The 21272-nt window shown below is 45.7% G+C and overlaps 1 protein-coding gene across 2 annotated transcripts in view; it reads left to right on the top strand.

Annotated features, from left to right (window-relative positions):
• The window catches only part of TOX2 (TOX high mobility group box family member 2), a 256959-nt gene that overhangs the window by 196161 nt on the left and 39526 nt on the right, over positions 1–21272 (top strand). For both annotated transcript variants that reach the window (XM_065414429.1, XM_065414431.1), the window contains exons 4-5: positions 6855–7094; positions 15572–15799. In XM_065414429.1, coding sequence (XP_065270501.1) covers positions 6855–7094; positions 15572–15799 — 468 coding nt within the window. The remainder of the gene's footprint in view (positions 1–6854; positions 7095–15571; positions 15800–21272) is intronic.

Raw genomic sequence — 21272 nt, 5'->3', positions numbered from 1 at the left:
TAAAATTGTCTTAATACAGTATTTACCCAAGAGACTGGAATGGTTGCAAATGAGAATGAGCTATTTTAGCTTTTAGGATTTTTTAAATCACATTTTAAAGCCTTCCCCATTTATAAAACACACATTTTATAAACTTTTCTTCATTTAAATTTAAAATAAGGACAATAAATTATGCTTTTCCTAGGGAGCTGGCAGATCATCTTGAACATGAAAGGTCTGGATTAAACTGACAAAATCCAAGACAAATTTACCATTTTCTCCTTTGAAATTTGCAATTGAACTCAGTGTGTGTGAGCCAGACAGGTCCCATACTAGCTTCCCCACACCCAGCTCTGCCCCTCACCTCAGTCCTGCTTGTCTCACCCCCTTGTTATTACAGTTCTCTCCTGGCCCCCAAGAATTTTCTGCCTAGAGCAAATACACTCCATTTCTGACCTGCAATAGCCCTTACTGTGCCATTTTGGGGATCACTAGCCCTCTCAGTCAATGCACCTGCAGCACCCTCCTCATTTAGATTAAAAGATCAAGAGATCTTCATGCCAGAAGGGACCATTAGATCATCTCGTCTAATCCCCTGTAAAACGGAGGCCATGGAATTTCATCGGCTACTCCTGTATTGTGCCCAATAACTTGTTTTGGCTAAAGCATCTTCCAGAAAGGCATCAAGTCTTCATTTGAAGACTTCAAAAGATGGAGAATCCACCACTTCCTTTAGTCGTTTGTTCCAATGGTTAATCACCCTCACTGTTAAAAAGACAACTGTAGAATGAAATATTGTAGACAGGCCGACACCATTTCCAAGAGCCTCATGACTTGGTCCCCAGTTCTACAGAGTACTTAAATGTGTGCCTAATTGTAAGCACGAGTGGTCCCCCTAAAGTCAGTGGGACTAAACTCTGGCGGTTACAGTTAGGCACGTGCTTAAATCCCTTGCTGAGTCAGGGCCCTAGTCCTAGGCCTCTGGTGAACAGAGACTGGCTGTTGAGCAGTATTTCATTTTACTAAATACACAGATAGGGGCTTGAATCAGTCCCACCCATCTTTTTTGTGCTTGTATCCTGAGATAGCTGTTGAGCATAGGGCTCCCAGAAGCAACATGCAAAACCTGCTGTTCACAAACATTTTCATAACCTGGACCACATCTTTCATACAGAAACTGTCTCATTGGCCCCTCCTTTCCCATTCATGATAATTCGCCATCCCTGCTGCCACGACAGCAATTGCTTAGATGGAAAAGTTTTAGGAGGCAAGTATTTGATGTGGTTGTAGTTGTCTCAGAGCAATTTAGCATTTGGAAATGAGGAGGAGGGGCCAGTGCCTGGTGACCAGTCAGCTGTCCAGCGAGCCCCACAGTTTGGGAATGTCTTAGCTGGACAGTCCCCGTTCTCCCGCCTTTCCCTTGCTGTTTGAAAGTTAAATCCCAGCACTAAGTAATTAACACAGAAAGGGGTTGCTCTTGTCAAAATCTGTTCTCCCCCCACGTGTATGATCTGAAAGCATGAGCGGAGTGTGCTGTCTGGTGTTGTGGAAGAGCTCTCGATTCCTGACCTGCACCAGTAAATCTGCTTCTACGTTTGGATTTATTTCCACTGAAGCCTGCTGAGCCCCAGCAGCTCTTCCCTCCATTTCTTACTTTATGTGCTGCTCATGGGGTTGGCAGGACTCCCCTGTTAATGAGAGATTGCACCTCAGTGGGCTTATCGGAAACGAAGATTGTTAATAAATAAAGCCCTGGGTCTTTAAACTCATGTTAACATTAATCAGATTAATATAAAAAGGAAAAAGTCTGGAAGATATTTAAGACTGTGTTTGATTTCCCTCCTGCTGACTTCTTCTGTGGCTGAATCAGATTGTACGTAAGTAGCTGGCTTAGCCCTGTCTCTGAAATTAGTAAGAGAACTCTGGCACACTGCTGATGACAGTGACATGTGGATAGGCCTTGTTTATAGGGTGGGGGGTAATTGTTTAATCTGTATGTGGGAGGGGGAGGTGATAAATAGCCTAATGTGAATCCTGGTAGGGTTTTCTCTGGGAAAGGCAGCACAGATTTCGGTTGTGTGAGCTTTTCCGGGCACTTCTGAGTCTGCTGTTATTTGACTAGTCCCCAAGAGTAAATTCTGTTCTAGGTTCTGATCTGACAAGCATTACTGACACAAGTAGTCTTCGTTCATGTGAGTAGTCATATTGGATTAATTGGGACTGCTTGTATGTGTAAGGATCCCTCGTGTGAGTAAGTATTTGTGGGATCAGGCCTGCAGTGATATCAGGGCTTAGGTCCAGATTCCGCACAAATTTAGACACGTTCTTAACTTTACAAATACGAATAATTGCATTGACTATGAAAAGTACTCATGTCTGTAATGTTCAGTGTGTGCCTAAGTCCTTCCAAGATCGGGCCGTAGCTGCCCAAATGAGAAGGTGGGGAGATAGTGGATTAATTGAGGGAGAGGTATACAAACTCGTTTTCTTTTTATTCAGATTTGCCAGCTTCACTGGGTAACAGGCAGTACAGTGAGGACTCCACACAGTCCTCCCATAGACACAGGAGGGTAGGTTTTGTGATGGAGGAGAGCAGAATGGAGCATGGGAATTTCCCTGCTAGATCAGACAAATGGTCCATATAGTAAAGTGTTCAGTGTCTTTGGTCAATGCCCTGAAGAAGGCTCTATTTTTCTACAACCTTGGATCCAAACAAGTAGCACATCATAGTAGTGTTATTATTCTGTTATTACATCGAGTCTGGACCTTCAGTAACCCCTCACTGTCCTATTGGTGTGATTGCTACGTGGCTCAGATATTACTCTGTGTATATTGGATAATCAGATGACAGGAAAGTCATCTCTATGAAAAGTACAAGGGCATGCAAAAAGTCAGGGGTAGAATGCAGGAGGTCCTCATTTAGAGACCTGTGCTTCATCCACTAAATAATGCTGCATTTGTAGAAAGGCAACTCTGTCCTCTATTTGTGCATGCAACTGCAGGTGCAAATTGGGTCAATGCATTGCCAAATTTATGCACAGAACTCTAGAATTTGCATGCATAAATAAGGTTGTGTATTTTTGGTGTCTGTATGTATATGGTCCTCTGCCCTTTGGAAATTTGATCCGAAATATATAACTTCAAACATTAAAGTCCACAAAAAGGAACTTTTAAGAGAGCGATAAAGCAAGTTGGGAACTGGTTTGCACTCTCTTACATTGGGTTCCTTATGGTCGTAGATTACAGCCATTTCTTTACTGCAATTCCCAGAGCCTGAAGGAAGATGTGAAAAGCCAATTGGAATTAGAAACGTTGGACAAAATTCAGCCCAGATGTAAGCAGATGCAACCCATTTGACTTCAGTGGAGCTGCAGCCGCTTACATCATGTTTGAAGTTTGCCTGATGTTCCTAATAGTACAGCTCATTCTCAGTGGGAAGGGCTTGTTATCATATGGCATGATCTGAGCAGGTGCAGCAGTCCTCTCCAGGATTTCTTCTTCATGAACGCATTATATTCCTGAGGCTGATTACCGTGAGTCAGTGCTCAGTTACTGTGTGATGGGGTGGTCTAGAAGTGCCTTTGATACACAGATTATGGGCCAGGTTCTCAGATGGTGTAAATCAACCTAGCTCCATTGACTTCGGTTGAGCTACAATGATTTACACCAGCTGAGCATCTGGCCTTATATCTCTATTTTATCTGTCTTTTCTCCCTTCAGTATATAGGTTCCCACACTCTGCCTGGCACCATGGTATCCCACTATATGAACAACAGCCTGGAAGATCATCCATGTCCAAAGGGCCTTCAGTTTGAGACTGGGCTGGTTGTATATTCTGAGGCTTGTTCAGAGGTGGATGGCAGAATGGTAAGGCTGAAAATGGCTAGACAATGAACATTTCTTTTGTTGGTGAACAAGGCGTTTTAGCTCTTCGTGCAGTAACGCTCCTCACCGTAGCCTCTCTCCCTAGCATAGCTTGGGAGTATTTAAGCATCTGTTGGCATTTCACTCCTTTTCCTTCTGCGTTTTAATGATTTATGTAGCACTTTTCATTGCTGGTGTTTGCGATGTACAGATGTCAGGCTTAAAATCTGCCATGCGAACTGAACATACAGATTCTCTGCCCAAAATAATAGTATTCATTTTTTTCACCTTTTCACGCAGTTGGCCCTCAAGCAATTATAATTTCAGCCCTTCCAGCAGGCTCTGTCTGTTGTTTTACATTACTTTCCTGACAGGTGCAAAGATGAATTTTTGCAGGTTGTGTCTGATGTGCTTGCAGCGTTGGATAAGGCCCCAGCACGTGCTATCTTCTGAATCTGGGAAAGGGCTGAGCTGCTGAAATGTGCAAAACAAGCCTGTTCCCTTGTTATGGGCCCGATCCTGCTGCCTGTTTCCTCATAATCCTGCTCCCATAGAAACAAATGTGAGCTTTGCCATTGAGTTCTGTAGGAGCAGAACGTGGCCCTGAATGTGTGAGTGTGATGCTGCTCCCTTGCAGCCATGGACTGAAGTGGAATTTGCTCACAGTATGGAGGTTTACATTGTAAGTTGTCCTTTGGCGTGAGTAGGCCGTCACCATTCTGTTGGGGAGTTAGAGGGTCACGCTGGATCTGTCTTGCTCTGTCTGTCGGGTGTGGTTTGTTTTCTGTGTTCGTGGATCCAGTCTGACTGTGGTGGTTGCAGGCTAATGGGATGAAGATCCTGATTTTCAACTGTGGTCACATTAAGAGGGGATCCTGAGGGAGCTCAGGAGGACACTTAGCCCGCAGAACCACATGTACACGCCACACTGCCGACGGCAGCACCTGAAGGCAAGATCTGGGCATCCTGCTGGGGTGGCGTGAGTCTGATCATGCACAGTGCTATGTGCCTCTGAACACATCCTGTTTGATGGCCGGGGGCTGGAAGCAGAACCGTCTCAGTGAGGGGTCCTAGGGTAAGATTGTCCAAAGTGACTCATGGTTTTGGCTGCCTCCATTGAAAAGTGCTGAGTCCCTGCGCTCTGTAAATTTGGGGCCTTTAAGGTGTCCCAAGTCGGGCACCCAAAATCAATAGTCACTTCTGAAATCCTTGGCCCTCTTGGCTGTGGAATTTGCTTGTTGCCTCAGTCTGCCAGAACCCGAATCTGCTGGCCTTCAGGAGATGGGACAAGGCCCAGGTTTCTGGGGGACAGGATGTATGATAGAGCAGGGTCAGATCTTTGTGGGGGGTATCTGTGGCAGTCTTTGATGTGTGGGGAGCAGGATATTGGTCCGAGTGTTTGTTGTTTCGTGCCATTAGTTCCAGTGTCTGGAGCACTGGGTGGCATGTTTTAAGTACATAAATACAGAAAGTTCTTGACTTCTCTGCCAGTCCGGGGGCTCAGACTTGCCAGAATGGCACCCCTCTTTGTAAACACAGGGCTTTGATGACAAAGGGAGGGTTTGCACCAATTGTTTTACTGTTATTGAGCAAATTAAAAGGTAGTCCATAAACCTCTGTGAAAGGGATGCTGCAGTCAGAGCAGTGTCAGGTAAGGCTCTTGGCAGTAAGGCTCAGGCATCATTCTTAACACACCCCATTGTGTGCCTGGGCCAGTCTGTACAGCACATGAGAGCAAACTGTGTGTGAGACTCCCTGTGTCTGGGACACAGTCGCTTCTGGGTCTTGGAATCTTCTTAGTTTTACTATGCTGAAGTCACTTCCCTAATGATATCTCAGCACTGGGCCAGATCCTCAGCTGGTTACGTTGGAATTTGTGTTTTCGCAGTGCGGTCAAATAACAAACGTGTGCAACAAAACCTACTTACGTTCTGCTATCTGACCTAAAGCCAAATCTAGGCCTGTCTGGGGAAAGGCGGGGACTTCTGCTTGTTCTGCTCCAGAGTATATGATGTATTTATTTATTTCTACTTGTACTTTTCTGTTTAAGCCAGAGAGCAGGGGAACCGAGAAGTTGTGGTAACTTGGTAAACGTGAAGAAGTTAATTTTTTGAGCCTCTCAGTTTTCTAAGAGATAACACATTGTATTTGGTCATGTGCAGCGCGCGAGGAATCGCAACTCTCTGCAGCTGCATCCCTGAGCAGAGCAGGGCTGAACTTTCAAACACAAGGGCCTACGATGTGTCCGCACAACATGTGTGTGTGTTCAATTGGTTGGCCCAGCTAGTTTGACATCCGGTGGCCAGGACCAGGTGCTTCAGAGGAGGGTGTGAAAACCCTCACTTTGGACAATTTGGCTGTAGTCTGCCCTTGGGGGAAGTTTCTTCCCACTATTACAGCCTGAAGCATTTCTCTGCTGGTACTCACATGCTCACACGCATTTTGCTGGCACAATTTAAGCCCTTATGTTGTAATCCCTTAGGGTACATCTACACTGCAGCTGGGTGAAGTAATTCCCAGCTCAGGTCGACGTACACATGCTAGCTCTGCTTGAGTTAATGCACTAAAAATAGCATCACGGGGTGGCCCCAGCAGCTGAGGCAGCAGTTTGGGCTAGCCGCCCAGGCACAATCCCACCTGAGATCCTAAGGATGTACACAGGCAGCTAGCCGTGCCGCCACAGTCACACTGCTATGCTATTTTTAGTGTGCTAGCTCAAGCAGACCTAGCGTGTCTGCATCTACCTGAGCTGGTACTTACACCTCCTAGCTGCAGTGTAGATGTAACCCTTGTTTTCCCACAGGGAAATTATCAAAAGGAGAAATCCCAAGCACACGTTGCCCAACTCGCTCTCTTCTCTTGTTTTGGAAAGGGGCAGGGAAGAAGATTTTTCTCTACCAGTTCTGTAATATAATTTCTAAATCAGTCAATAATAGTTCATCATAAAGTAATTTTATAAGACAATAAATAAAATACATTTTTAATTAAAAAGTAATATTCTCCTAACTCAGATCCAGGAGATGGTCCACTCAGACGCCACTTCCTATGATTCCAACCGTCAAGTCCCCCTGATCAATCGACCAGGGATGTTAGCCGGTCACATGAGTGCCCTCAGCCAGTCACAGCTGATTTCTCAGATGGGTATGAGGAGCGGTGTTACCCATGGTTCCCCATCACCCCCAGGAAGTAAATCTGCTACACCATCTCCCTCCAGTTCTACTCAGGAAGAGGAGACAGAATCACATTATAAGGTACGTGCAGCCATGCCTGTTTTGACAGACATACAGTAAGAGAATGACAGACAGTATTTACAGTGATAGAAATAATTGGCTCTAATAAGAGAACAGGCCTTTTGTTTTTCCTTTGCATAGATATAGAGAGAGACTTTCTCTGTAACAGACGATTGTTTACAGAGAACGTTTCTGGGGTAGGACGCACGAAAGCATGGCAGCTTTGCAAATCATATCAAACATTGCTGTGCTATATTGGTGCATATAACAACTAAAAGAATGAAAGTCTCTAATTCTGAGAGAAGTTTCCTCCCCTAAGTCTTTTCTTTCCTGCTGCAGTTGCCAGATACATCATGCTACATTGTTCTTTCAAATTAGGATTTTGACAATAAATACATGGTTCAGAGCTCAATTTTTTTCCAGTTTCAAAGACTGTATCTGTAAAACTAGACTTTGTGTTGGAAGAGAGAAGCAAAAATCCAGCGTGTGATTTAGCAGAGTCCTTAAGAAGTGGTATGTATTAGTTAACTACATCAGCACCCGTGTCAAATAACAAAGAAAGCACCCTCCGTCTTTTAATTCACCTGGGTATTTTTTAGCAACCAGTTATTACCTAGGACAGTTAATAAAGTGATGGTGACACAGGCTATAGTGAAAGTTGCTTGCCGTTCTTGTTTGGCTAGTGGTCAGAAGCCATTAGGATGCCAGTTGTCTTGAGTGGATGAAGAGAACTGATAAACAAAGAGGTAAAATGTAGGGAAGATTATAAAATAAAAATCACCTGCCTCATTAGGACTGGTGTGGAGGAAGCGTTGAAGGACAGCTTGGGCTAAGATTTCTGAGTCACCTTAGGCATCCTGCATCAGTCTCAGAGAATGCACTAGCAGAGCAAACTCTTTGCACTGTTGTCCACACGTCTTCCCTGACTCTCCTTACATGTGGGCAGATTGCAGAGATGATTATGGTACAGCCATAATGACTTGTGTACCTGATACATGGGCATTCACTGATCATTGGGTACTTTGATGATTAGACTTGTAACTTTCTGGGATGGTGCTGACCCATTTGTTAAGCCTTCATGGAAGGGCTATTTCTGAAAGATGCTACTTCTAAGGAAGACACTGTATTACCAGAATCACTGGCTTGCTGGCAATGTATCCTCATTCCCAGAAGAAAAACCTCCTGAAGATCCAATTGTTACAAGTTGTGTGTATGTTACCCACAGTAACAAGTGCTTAGCTCTAGTACGACGGCTGAGCAAACTAGCAAATGCTTTCTCATGAAACTTCCGGAAAAATTATTCTTAGTTTTCATTTCACTTTTCATAAATTGGAAGTTTTCATCTCAAAACATAACATTTCAAAAAGTGTGTGTGAATGCAAATCTGATCTTCATTAGAACTAACTTGCAAAAATAAAAATACATTTTTGCTTGAAAATAGAAGTATTTTATGAAATCCTCAGATTTTGCAGTTTAGAATTTGGTTGTGTCTATTTGGCACAGCCCTATGCAGCTAGAGGAGTTTGGTGATCTGCTGGCTAGAAGATACTGCATCACCGAAACTCGGGGGTCACAGAAAGCAAATGGCATTTGCTTTGCAGCTAAAACCTTTCTTGCAGTGTGAGTTTTAGACTAGCTACACTCAGTGTATGCAGCAGCTTTTTTCATTGTACCTTTACCAATCACCTTCAAGGTTTAAGCCTGACAATATGATAGTACAGGAGTTACCTGTTAGGTCACTGATTTTTTGCTGATACATTTCTTATAGGTCCAGTGAGTCAGTACTGAACATGAGGGAGACAGAATTTGGGGATATGTCTGATTCTTGGAGCAAGATAGCTAAGGCAATTTACAAAGCCCTGTATTTTTTTTCTGGCCATAAATATATACCTTGCCTATCCTGTATACACATAGCAAGTTAGGTGAAGCAATAATCAAGTGGTATGTTTCCTAGAGAAAAGAAACCACAGTGTAAAGAGAGCACTAGAGTCACGGTGGCTTTTGCGTTTTTGTTTGCTTTCTCTATATACACAGCTGTTGGAAATATTTAAAGGGATCAATCCATCATTTATTTTATGACCATTAACGACCTTTGTACAACAGGTCATAAAAAGAGTTTCTAACGAACAGGACTTAAAATATCTACCAAGAAAATCATATTAACACATAAGAAATGGTCCTGATGCCAGGAGGTGGTTTTTCTACTCCCACAAAAGCGAGTAATTTGTGAAAACTGGATAGAGACCAAATGCTGAACTAAATTGTAATTCTTATTGGAAGAGTAGTGTCCCGCTGCAAGAGGTATCATGAAAGATCCCTTCACTGGAGAATTTTCAAAGCCTTGAGGGGTGAGTGGGGGAACCCAAGCAACATACTGGGAGATAATTCAGATCAGGGCCGGCTCCAGGCACCAGGCAACCAAGCTGGTGCTTGGGGCGGCACCTGGAGGGGGGCGGCGCGGCGCTCGGGCCGCCGGGGAGAGTGGGGCCACAGCCGGGCTCGCCGCCCTCCCCCCGGCGCTCTGGCCGCCCTCCCCCCCCGCGCCCTCCCCCTGGCTGCCTGGGGCGGCAAAAAAGCCAGAGCCGGCCCTGATTCAGATGTAGGGGCAAAGGAGCACGCTAACATTTTGCGCTAAGTGACTTCACTTCCAGCGCTTCATGGCTGAAAAGTCGTTTTTGTCGTTGCACTAAGGCAGAAATGAGGCTGTTTTGTTTTCACTAGTGGTGTCTGGAAAGCTAAACGTTCTTGTGTCCCTGCTCTGTCTGCACAGACTAGTCATTTGAATTCACATCCATTAAAACAGTAAGCCTGGGGTTTTCAAAGGAAAGACCAATGGAAATTTCAGTGGCATTTGGGGGCTAAACTCCCTTTGAATACCCCAGCCTAAGAGTTTAGTGTCTTTCCGGGCTTAGTTGTTCCCAGGGTTGAGCATCCAACTCTTACTCACCCAGCCGGGGGAGTGGGTAGAGTCCCTATTACCCTTGCTTTAGAAATCTCCCTGCAGGTTTTATAAAGTCCAGATGTGACCAATGAAGCCCCTGCCTCTTTGAGAATAGTCTAGATGACAGCAAAGCAGCCTGTTTATAATGTGATAGCCCTAACCTGTGAATCTTCTCAGCTTACTCTTTGTGTTACATCTAGTGTTCTGCACACCGGCCTCTCCAATGGAGTAAAGTGCGTTAGCTCAGGGCATTTATAGCTGGATACACATCACAGCACTGTCACATGTTAAAATAACATTCACAACAGCAAACCCAGGCCATTCTGAGCAGCCCCTTGTATTATTGGTGACCCTTGGCAAAAGGCATTCAGTCCTTGGGGCAGTTCCCATTGCTGTGAGCACTAGGCTCCTGAACCCATGGGGGGAGACCGAGAGCCAGATTGTGCTAGGAAGACACTGGCTCCCTTTGGGCGCTGTGTAGAGCCAGCCTGGCCCAGAGGACCTCAGAACATACAATCCCTCCTCAAGCTCCCTGTGCTGGGGGGCGGGGGACATGCTCAGTGCACCAACTCTTTAAAGGTTGCAGTCTGTTCTCCCGGCAGCATACCCAGCCAGCTCCACAGGCAAAGGGGTGGGGTCATGACTGTGCTCCTCTGTGGGGTGGGCCGCACTCCTGCGGTGCTTGCAGGGAGCAGGCCTTGAGCTTCCATGATTGTCTCTGGCACTTATGCAAAGTGTGAAGATGGAGGAGACGGGAGGGTGAAAGAGACATAATGGCCCAGAACAATTTAGCCCACTGTAGAGAATAATCCCTCTGTACATTGGTTGGCATGATGGGGGCGGGGGCTTACATAATCTCACAGATCGTTCCATCTCCACCCGATGTGATTCTGTGACCTGGGCCTTGGTTCAGGTTTGGTTTAGGGTGCCAGTAATACATAATACCTGCCTGCAAGACACTCCCTCTAGCCAGGACTACGTCATACTACGCTGTACCAGATTCATACTCCAGCAGAAAATAAACTCTGAACAGTGGTGTAGCTCTGCTCACTGCTTAGCACGTGGGGCATGAAAGCTGCACAATCCGCACTGCTAAAGACTGTAAGACCCAAATCCACAAAGGCATTTCAACAGAAGTTAGGAGCCTAAATACTTTGAGGGGCCAGGACATGGTCTGTCATTGTCTGTAGAGTGCCACGCACACTTATGTCTCTGTATAAATAAGAATGATCATGAAGTCCTAATAGTTGCTGAGAGTTGCTGGTTCTTGTTCTTGGCTCCTCCACTTAATGCTGCACTTTGGCCAATAACTGCTGGAGGGTTTGTTTTCTTTCCCATCAGTACAAAAGTAGATGAACTGAGATTAAAATGAGATAAAATGCCATCCAACTCACCCACGGAGTGAAACCTTGTTATGAATTTTTTCCTCCTAATAAGGTGGCCTTTCACCCCCAGGAATCCCATTCCAACCCAATTGGCAGTTTTAAATTAAATGCTTTTTTCTGTCTCATTCCGGTTTTTTTTTTTTTTTTTTTTTTGCTTATTCGCTAATGGGCAACTGTCCATTTGATAAATGCCACTGCTCTGAGACCGAGCTTAATGGCCAGTCAAGAACTGATGAACAGAGAACATTAGAACTGTGCCAGCTAAAATGAGTCCTCTTAAACTCTGTGGTTTCCGAGCACTTCGGGTGCTTGCAATCAAATCAGCAAAGCCATTATGACAGAGGCCTTCTTTAGACAGACAGACAGCCATGTCTAGTTACATTGTATGCTTAAGGGCTTGGTATTCAGCCTAGTTTCTATCATAAAATGGTGTTTTTCTTCGAGTGCTGGTCCCTATGTGTAGGTATGCATGCGCTTCATGCGCCTGGAGCTAGACAGTTTTGAAAGCAGAGTCCATTGATCCGCATATGCACCCTCACTCTTCCCATGCCTCCAACCAAGGAGATAAAGGGTGAGTCAGACCAGCCGCCTCCCCAGTTCCTTCTCACCACCAGGTCGGAACCGCCAGAGTCCAGAGCTTTGTCATCTTTATCCATTTATCTGTAAAATATACACCTATATTTTGCTCTGCTATCTGCTGTCTAATCTCCATCCCCCTCATGGGGTGAGGGCTCATTCTACGAGAGCACAAGTGACATCTATGGCATCGCTTCAAGAAATACCGCTACTTGATATTTACAAAGCAACTACATGGAGTTTCAGCCCACTGCCGGGCGTTATGCTTCAGTACAGGACTCCTCCACCAGTGCATCCTTTGGAATGGTGGCCCTTCATTCGGCTCTGCCATCTGCATTCTCACACCCTCCTCCTACCTGAGTACTGCTTGTCAGTCACCCACAGTGGAATCCACACAGGGACCAGCACTCGAAGAAGAGGAAGTTACTTACTGGAGATTCTTCAAGATGTATGGTCCCAGTCTGTATTTCAGTACTCGCCCTCCTTCCCCTCTGTTTTGGATCATCTTTTGATTCACAGTAGAGCAGGAATTGGAGAGACGGTCAGTCCACCCCGGCCCTTTATCTCCTCAGTTGGAGTCATAAGGAGAGTGAAGATGCAGGCACAGACCAACAGACACTGCTTTCAAAATTCTCTGGCTTTAGGGGCCTGGAGCACATGCATAACCACAGGGGAATACAGATAGGGCCCACACATCTCAAAGAACTTCCAATTATGAAAGTAAGTAACTTCCTCTTTTAAAATCATCTTCCTGATAAAGTGGGTAATTCTTTAACTAATGTAACTGCTGAGCAGTCTGAGAAGTGTCTCGACACTGTCAGCATTTGATAAGCAGAGATGCTAGTTGACTTTCTGCCTTTGAGGAAGTGTTTCTAGTGGTTAGAATACAGGACTGGCAGCCTTTGGTTCTGGGTTCTGTTCCTGGCTCTGCTGTTGACATGGGACAAGTCAATGAACCTCTTTGTGTCTTAGATTTTCCTCCTGTAAAATGTGTTTAATAATACTTCCTGCCTCACAGGGGTGTTGTGTGGCTTAACTCACTAACGTAGAGGTCCTCAGTGTATGAGTTCAAAGTGGTTTAAAAGTATCTCTTTCCTCTGTAGGTGAACACGTACACTTCACTATTCATGGATTTTCTTTTGCCTATGCCTGATATACTTACCCATACTGCATCTTACCATCTTCTTTAGCTAATGCCCTCCACCTGGAAATTTACTTTCTGTTTTCAAGTTCCGTATGTTATTTCTTATCCCTGTGACTGTGTGTTCTGGTTACCAGCTGTCACATATGCTACATTAGCACCCTGGAATACCTGGGCATGCCAACCTGGAACAGCAGCCTGCAAAGAAAGTGGTTACATTTCAGCAGCGTGGCCTATGAAGCAGTGCCAAAGGGAGTGCCCAAGGCCAAAGATCAGACCCTATAAGAAGCAGAAGTTTGGTGGTGACACTAACTAAAAAGGGAAGCTATGGATTCTGCCTCACTGGAGGCTGAGTCTTAGACTCTCTTCAGGAAGAACTCAGAGAGAATGAATTCAGTTCTGTTATGGTACAGGGAGTGGACTAAATGGCCTGCCCAGCACAGTGATCTGATGAGACTTGGTAATCACAGGTAACAAAATGCAGCCCTGATCCCGTAGCCTTCTGCACTCAAAACTCCCCTTTGCTTTGGTCAATGTTTAGGTAAGCAAGGAATGCAGGAGAGGGCCTGTTCTCCCTTAAAATCTTGCCAGATGCTGCAGATAACTAAATAATCAATGTTACCTCAGTCTTTTCAGTGCTCTCAAAGTTCATGGGCTGCTGAATGCATTCAGATAGCCGAGTCTACTTGTTTAACACAAAATTGGCAGGTCTGTAAGGATAAGCGCTGTGTATAAAGTGTTTTCATAAAAATATACTACAGTTTACTTGTGAATTCCCCCAGAGCTGCTACTTGCCCTGTTGTTGTGGAGTGTGTGTGTGTGTGTGTGCGCATGTGCATGTGCATGTGCATGCGTACAGGCCCTGCACTAGTAGAGGGGGAAGCAAGCTGCCTTTCAAAGTATAGATGTCCCCAAAAGGGCACAGTGCTCCAGTGTCGGTGTTGTTTCTGTAGTGCCGGTAGTGCTTGTGGCCCCTGCCCGGGACTGCTCCGGGGGGCGAGATGGACTTGGTGCAAAGGAACCCAGCACACACAGTCAGAATGAGGAAAGTTGGGGAATGGCTGGTAAAGATGGACCATGACTTCGCCAGGGTGAAATCAGGACAGGGACGAGTCTGAGAAAGGGGAAAGTGAATTTTGGAAAAATGTGTGCGCTGCTGAATGAAACCATCTGGAAAGCAAAATGAATGGGGAGGTCACGGGCAGAGGAAATGGGCAGGGCACAGGGAGGGAATATATGAGCCTCCATGGGCTGGTTAGGGGAAATAAGCAAGAGCAAGTGAAAGTATCTGGGGAGCTGTTTAGTGGAAGCCATGCGGGAGGTTGTGTCCCTAGGAGAGAGCATGAGGAATGTGGGGATACATCAGGCTGTCATTTTAGTCTTGGTGCTCACGAAAGAGAAGGAGGGAAACATGCCGCACACAGAGAGGAATGTACTGGGGGACAGGTAGTGAGAAGCTCATGAAACTACATGACACAAGCACAAGTCAGAGAGAGAATTGCAGTGACAGTTCCAGAGCTGTACACCCAGCATCCCACAATGCAGAAAGAGGCGGTGAATGGAAAATACGAACGCCTGGGCACAGCTGGAGGGGAGCAGAGTGCAAAATGAGAGAGAAGCTAAAATGACCCTCCCCCCCATATTAAAAAGGGATCAGTGGAAGAGCTATGGCAAACTCAGCCCAATGCATCTAACATACGGACTGGGAAAGATTCCTGAATGACTGTTCAAGCATGCAGTCGGAGGCCAGGTGGAACTTCGGAGGAGTTATTCCACAGGCTACACCAAGGGAGGGCCTGCTTAACTAACCTGACTAATGTCTTTGGGGAAGTGACAATAGGAGCAGCATGGGGTGAAATAGACGCATTAATCGGAATTTCCAAAGGCCTTCAATACACTGCTGCTTAAAAAACTGATCTACACTAGATTAACAATGTAGCATCAGTGGTGAAATCCTCAGGGGCGTAAGGAGCTGGCTGGTCACTGAGATCAGAGAGTGGTACTGATGAGAGATCAGGTGGGAGGGAGTTGAAAAACAGTGTATGCTGGCCCAGTCTTGTTCACACTATACACAGCAAGTACATCAGGCACCTCGAGGTGGGAATAACCAGCAAAGTGCTCAAGTGGTTCAGGATGGCAGTAATGGGATACCTGTGTTGGAGGGCGGGGCTGGGTAGCTAGGGGAAAGCCCAGCAGCTGCCTGCACTAGGCCTGCCCCTAGCCAGGGTTATTAGTTCCTCACTTGGTTGAACACTAAACTTCACAAGTTATTTGTACAAGTGAAAGGCATGATACTGGGGAGAGAGTCAGGTTCTGGTGCCAGGCGCCATCCTGTGCCTATCATGAGTGCTCTTCCTTCATTGGCCTCCTGTCTCATCATTTTCCCAATTCTACCAGAATCTTCAACTCCAACCAGAGAGAGTTGGTCATTACTGGGTCCCTTTTGGTTTTACAGGTTTCTGGAGAGAAGAGACCATCAACAGACCTGGGCAAGAAACCCAAAAGCCAAAAGAAGAAGAAAAAGAAGGACCCCAACGAGCCCCAGAAGCCTGTGTCAGCTTATGCCCTGTTTTTCAGAGACACGCAAGCAGCTATCAAAGGGCAAAACCCAAATGCTACATTCGGAGATGTTTCAAAAATTGTTGCATCAATGTGGGATAGTTTGGGAGAAGAACAAAAGCAGGTGAGTTTCTGATCTGGTTGTTACAGCTGTTGAATTGGTTTTGTTTTGCTACATCTAGCAAGTTAGAATCTGGCCCAGCAAGTTAGAAGCACAGTTTGGAGCTTAGGCACCCAAAGGGGTATGCACAAAAAAGGAGGCTATTTTCAGGAGTATTGTTGAAGTGCCTTTTGCCACTAGAAGCAAGGCTTTAGGGTTTGCATGCACAATTTTGAGCTCCTAATTCTGTACAGCAATTGTGTGACCCGGCCCCTGGATAATTCCAGTGGAGGTAAGTTCTCTCCACACACAAATCTCAAGAGCAGCTATATCATAACGCAGTGCAGCTGCAATGAATCAAAGATAGTTTTTTACGGACTTGGCCTGGAATGCTCACAACCTGCTGCATGCCATTTGATAGAGCTGTGATTCAGAAGCCACTAGTGAATATGTTCTGAGTGCTTCTGTCCTTATCGCATCCTCCAGTGAGCACACACAGGTGGAGTTCCTGCATGCAACAGATTTGTTAAAGTTTTGTATTCAGAGCCTGACCTATCAAAGCTAACATTACAACTCCCATCCCACCACACTGCATGTCGGAATTGCAGCTTGCTTGACATGTTGGAGACCTGCTAGGTGATCAGCTGTTAACACAGTGCATCCGCTAGTCACATCTTTACTGTTTCAGAGTAGCAGCCGTGTTAGTCTGTATCCGCAAAAATAACAGGAGTACTTGTGGCACCTTAGAGACTAACAAATTTGTTAGTACTCCTGTTATCTTTACTGTTGCAGTTCACAAGTAATTAGCCTGGCTGGCAGTATTTGTGATAGTCCCTAAATGAGTATGTAGGGAACACACTGATTGCTGCAGTAATATTAACTAGGGCACAGAGTAGAACTGTATGGATTTTAATGGCAGTTACTCTACTGGGGTGAGTTAGAATGATGGTGTCAGGTCAGATTAGGTCTAAGGCTGTATTATTGCTCTGACCTCCATCGAGCTGGCATGGGGGTGATGTGCCCCAGCCTCCCTCTCCCCCTGCATGGATCCCCTGGCTCCTGGGGCACTCCCTGCAGACTGTGGGGAGGTAGACACGTTCATGGAGGTAGCTCAGGCTCCTACCACTGGGAAGGGATAGAACCACACACAGAATGTCTCCCACCTGTGCAGGTCAGGGGATATGATCAGGCTCATACCGTTGTAGTGTCTAAGGGAAGATAGCTTGAACTTTAGCGCTGAGCTGCTTATGCAGTGTGCAGTCTGCTTTGCACATTGGAAAACATAATCCCAACTATACACATAAAATGATGGGGTCTAAATTTGCTGTTACCACTCAAGAAAGTTCTTGGAGTCATTGTGGATAGTTCTCTGAAATCATCCACTCAATGTGCAGTGGCCAGGGCCAGCTCCAGGTTTTCCGTCGCCCCAAGAGGCAAAAAAAAAAAAAAAAAAAAAAAGCCGCGGCAGCGCAATCGCACCGCTCCTCTCTTCGGCGGCAATTCAGCGGCAGGTCCTTCGTTCCGAGAGGGACTGAGGGACCCGCTGCAGAATTGCCGCCGAAGACCCGGACATGCCGCCCCAATAGCGGCCGGAGGGCCGCCCCTTGGTATTGGCCGCCCCAAGCACCTGCTTCTTTAGCTGTTGCCTGGAGCCAGCGTGGCAGCGGCAGTCAAAAAAGCAAACAGAATGTTGGGAATCATTAAGAAAGGGATAGATAATAAGACAGAAAATATCATATTGCCTCTGTATAAATCCATGATATGCCCACATCTGGAATACTGCGTGCAGATGTGGTCGCCCCATCTCAAAAAAGATATATTGGAATTGGAAAAGGTTTACAAAGGGCAACAAAAATGATTAGGAGTAAGGAACAGTTGCCATATTAGGAGAGATTAATAAGACTGAGACTTTTCAGCTTGGAAAAGAGATGACTAAGGGGGGGATATGATAGAGGTCTATAAAATCATGACTGGTGTGGAGAAAATAAATAAGGAAGTGTTATTTACTCCTTCTCATAACACAAGAACTAGGGGCCATCAAATGAAATTAATAGGCAGAAGGTTTAAAACAAACAAAAGGAAGTATTTTTTTCACACAATGCACAGTTAACCTGTGGAACTCCTTGACAGAGGATGTTGTGAAGGCCAACATAAGAGGGTTCAAAAAAGAACTAGATAAATTCATGGAGGATAGGTCCATCAATGGCTATTAGCCAGGATGGGCAGGGATGGTGTCCCTAGCCTCTGTTTGCCAGAAGCTGCGAATGGGTGACAGGGGATGGATCACTTGATGATTACCTGTTCTATTCATTCCCTCTGGGGCACTTGGCATTGGCCACTGTCGGAAGACAGGATATGGAGCTAGATGGACCATTCGTCTGACCCAGTATGACCATTCTTATGTTCTTTGTCCTTTACAAAGAGACCTTTCATGCCATTGGGAAGGAGAGGAGGGACTTTCCTTTGGGAAGTAATTTCATTTGAATAATAATAAACATTATTTAAGACAATTGAAATCTCTCGTGCTCATGCAAAAGCTGGGAAATGCTCAGGGCTTGTTATTACAGCTAGTCATGTAAAATATGCCTAGACAGGAGACAGTTTTGATGTGCTGATTCACTGTTTTGGGGCTTGCCTATAAACTACAATAGCTGCTCGCCACATTGGCAGCCTCAACTCCAATGTCAAGACTTCAAAAAAGCCCAGGAAGCAGATCCTCAGTGTAACATCACACAGGGAACTTCCCTGCTCTGTAGCCATCACACAGCCCACAGTCTGTTTCACGCAGCGATTTCTAGGCTCAGTTTAGCTTTTCTTGTTGATGTTGAGTCAGTTACAAAAGCCCTGTAATTGCCTATTGCCTATTGCGAAGACCCCAGGGCACTCTTTTTTGGTAGAAAGTGTGTCTTTTTATCAGAGGGGGAGAGATCTGACATTTTCCGCGATTGGTCTCTGAATCCAACCGTTCGGAAATTCACCATTCTCTCCTAAAGCACAGAGCCCTCACTTTAAAGGCTTGCTGACAGCTTAGGACCTCTATCTCTGAGTTCCCAGTGCTCCCACTGCCAGGATTCCAGGTGGCTACCCTTAAGACAGGAGCAGCAGATATCTTTCGTTTCAATTGGTTCTGTCTGTGCTGGGAAAATAGCCCCTGTTGCTTTGGGTCAGACACAAACAACATAGATGTTTTTCACTCCAGTGGGGTAAAAGGCATTTTATTTAACTGCAAAGATTCATGACTCTCCACACTAGTGTTGTTTGCCAGTCTGCATGAGGCTTCCGTACTGTCTTCAGTACCATTCATACTGGTTATTCCTTGATGTGTTTTATTTTCTTACGTTCTAAAGAAATCTATAACCTGTATAAATATAAAAATGCCAATTGAGAGAAGTACATCATTCACCCTGAGAGACTGCAAATGACATCAAAACAGGGGGGTCAGGGGGCCATGCCACCCCCCCCACACACACACTTTTTATCTGCCATAAAGCCGAGCGATGGGGAAAAAGAGAGGGGCCTCGGGGGGAGGGGCCTCAGGGGGAAGGGGTAGTGTGAGAGTGGGGCCACGGAGGGAGGAGTGGGAAGGGGCGGGGCCACTGTTTGGGCACTGGTGGCTCCCCCACTGTTAGAAAGCTTCCACCACCACTGCATCCGAAACCCAGAATCAGTTGAGAAAATGAATATTCAGATGACTTCTAAATTGTGACTAAAAAGGATTTTCATGCTTCCTGTCCTTTACATGATAAACCAGATGGTCAGACTAGTTCTGGTGGGTGCTGTCAGAATATGCACAGGTCCTTTTCACACGATGCAATGCTGCAACCCTCAGTCACTCACGTCAATTAGTGTTTATTAAGGCAGAGTCCCACTGACTTCAATGAGATTACTAGCATTGTGATCAGTGGTTGCACAATCGAGCCCATATTCTGGTTATTATTTACCTAATGGACTTTAACAGCTAGGGTATGGTGTGTAAAGTCTTGGACATCCCTTTCTATGGCAATGATTGTTTGCTGATCCAATCCTCTCACCATCTCTCTGCTGCTGTGTCTTGTCTCCTGAATACACCATAACTTCTTATTACTAAACAGCCTCAAAGTTCTCCCCCTAGGTAAAAAGTACTCTGTTCCATTTCTCTGACCTTGCTCTCACTTAACACATTCACCTCTGCTTTGCTCCTACAGCCAGACCTCCTGGAATTCTTCTTGGCCTCACACCTTCTCTGTCCTCTTACATCTTAGCTCTCTGTAAGGTGTCCAGCACCATCCTCTTGCTGGGATTCATCCTGGCTTTGACCAGGCCTCTATTGAAATTCTTAATCCTGAAATCCTTATCTACTAGTCTTCCTAAATAATTACTCTCTGTACTTCAGCAAGTCCAGAAGGTTGGCCTCTGGAACTCATTGCCACATGATATCATTGAGGCCAGGAACTTAGCAGGATTCCAATAATAGTTGAACATTTATATGGAAAATGAGAATACCTAGAGAGATGATATTAAGGGTTTTTTTAAATAAACAGAGTTGTTCTAGGAGGGATATAAACCCCTCTGCTTCAGGGCATAAGACAACAACCACTAATGGGGGTCAGAAAGAAATATAGCTTGGCAGCAGGCTATCCCACAACTGTCTATTGCAGGGCTTATTGCACTTGCCTCTGATGTATCTTTCATTGGTCACTGTTAGGGACAGGATACTGAACTAGATGGACCCCGAGTCTGATCTGGTCTGGCAATTCCCATGGTCCCTATGAATGTTTTCTTTCTTTCCAGGTCTGGGAATCATACCAGTCTTATCCTCACTGTCACCTTCACTTTGGCTCCCCCCTATACAGCTGTTAAACCAATTCAGAATGGCTCTCCTACATTTCAGATCTCTCCAGGGCCTTATTCCACCTCCATATCCCTGACCTCATACCCATCTGCTCCCTGGCTTCGGCTCTGATTTCAGTTGCATTGGTGTAGTGCAGAAGTAATCCTGGTCAATGTAACCAAGACAAAAAACAAGCCCACAGACTCCACTTCTCCATTCTGGGACTTCTTTCTGTCTTCCTCTTCCATGCTGTCCTCAGCAGTTGGTGCCTTTTGCATGGACTGCACCTTTCATCTGGAAATCGGCCCTTCCTCCCCCCGATCTCTAAGCCATGGAGCCACTTTCACTTCTAGTTGTTAATACTCTGCTTAAAACCTACCTTCCCCTGTAGCTTATGGTTGACTCTCACAGTAAATCGTCTTATGACACCATATGAATTAGGACCCTCCAGGAATGTAATGGGCTAAATTTACCCCTGATATAACCCCATTAACTCCAGAGAGCCACGGGAGAGGACTCTGCCTCCCAGACTATGGAGCAGCTGCACAAAGGCCCGTCTGGCCCAACGGCTGGAGTAGACCCCAGGGACCCTCCCTTCTGCAGCGTCCAGTGGAAGAGGAGGACAGGAGGATTCATGCAGCCCACGCATGCCCCCCTCACGCCCTTGTGTGCTGCCATACCAGAGTC

Source organism: Emys orbicularis, chromosome 12 (genome assembly GCF_028017835.1).
Source record: "Emys orbicularis isolate rEmyOrb1 chromosome 12, rEmyOrb1.hap1, whole genome shotgun sequence".
NCBI lineage: Eukaryota > Metazoa > Chordata > Testudines > Emydidae > Emys > Emys orbicularis.
The sequence above is the reverse complement of the archived record's forward strand: the minus strand, read 5'-3'. Positions and strand labels throughout refer to the sequence as shown.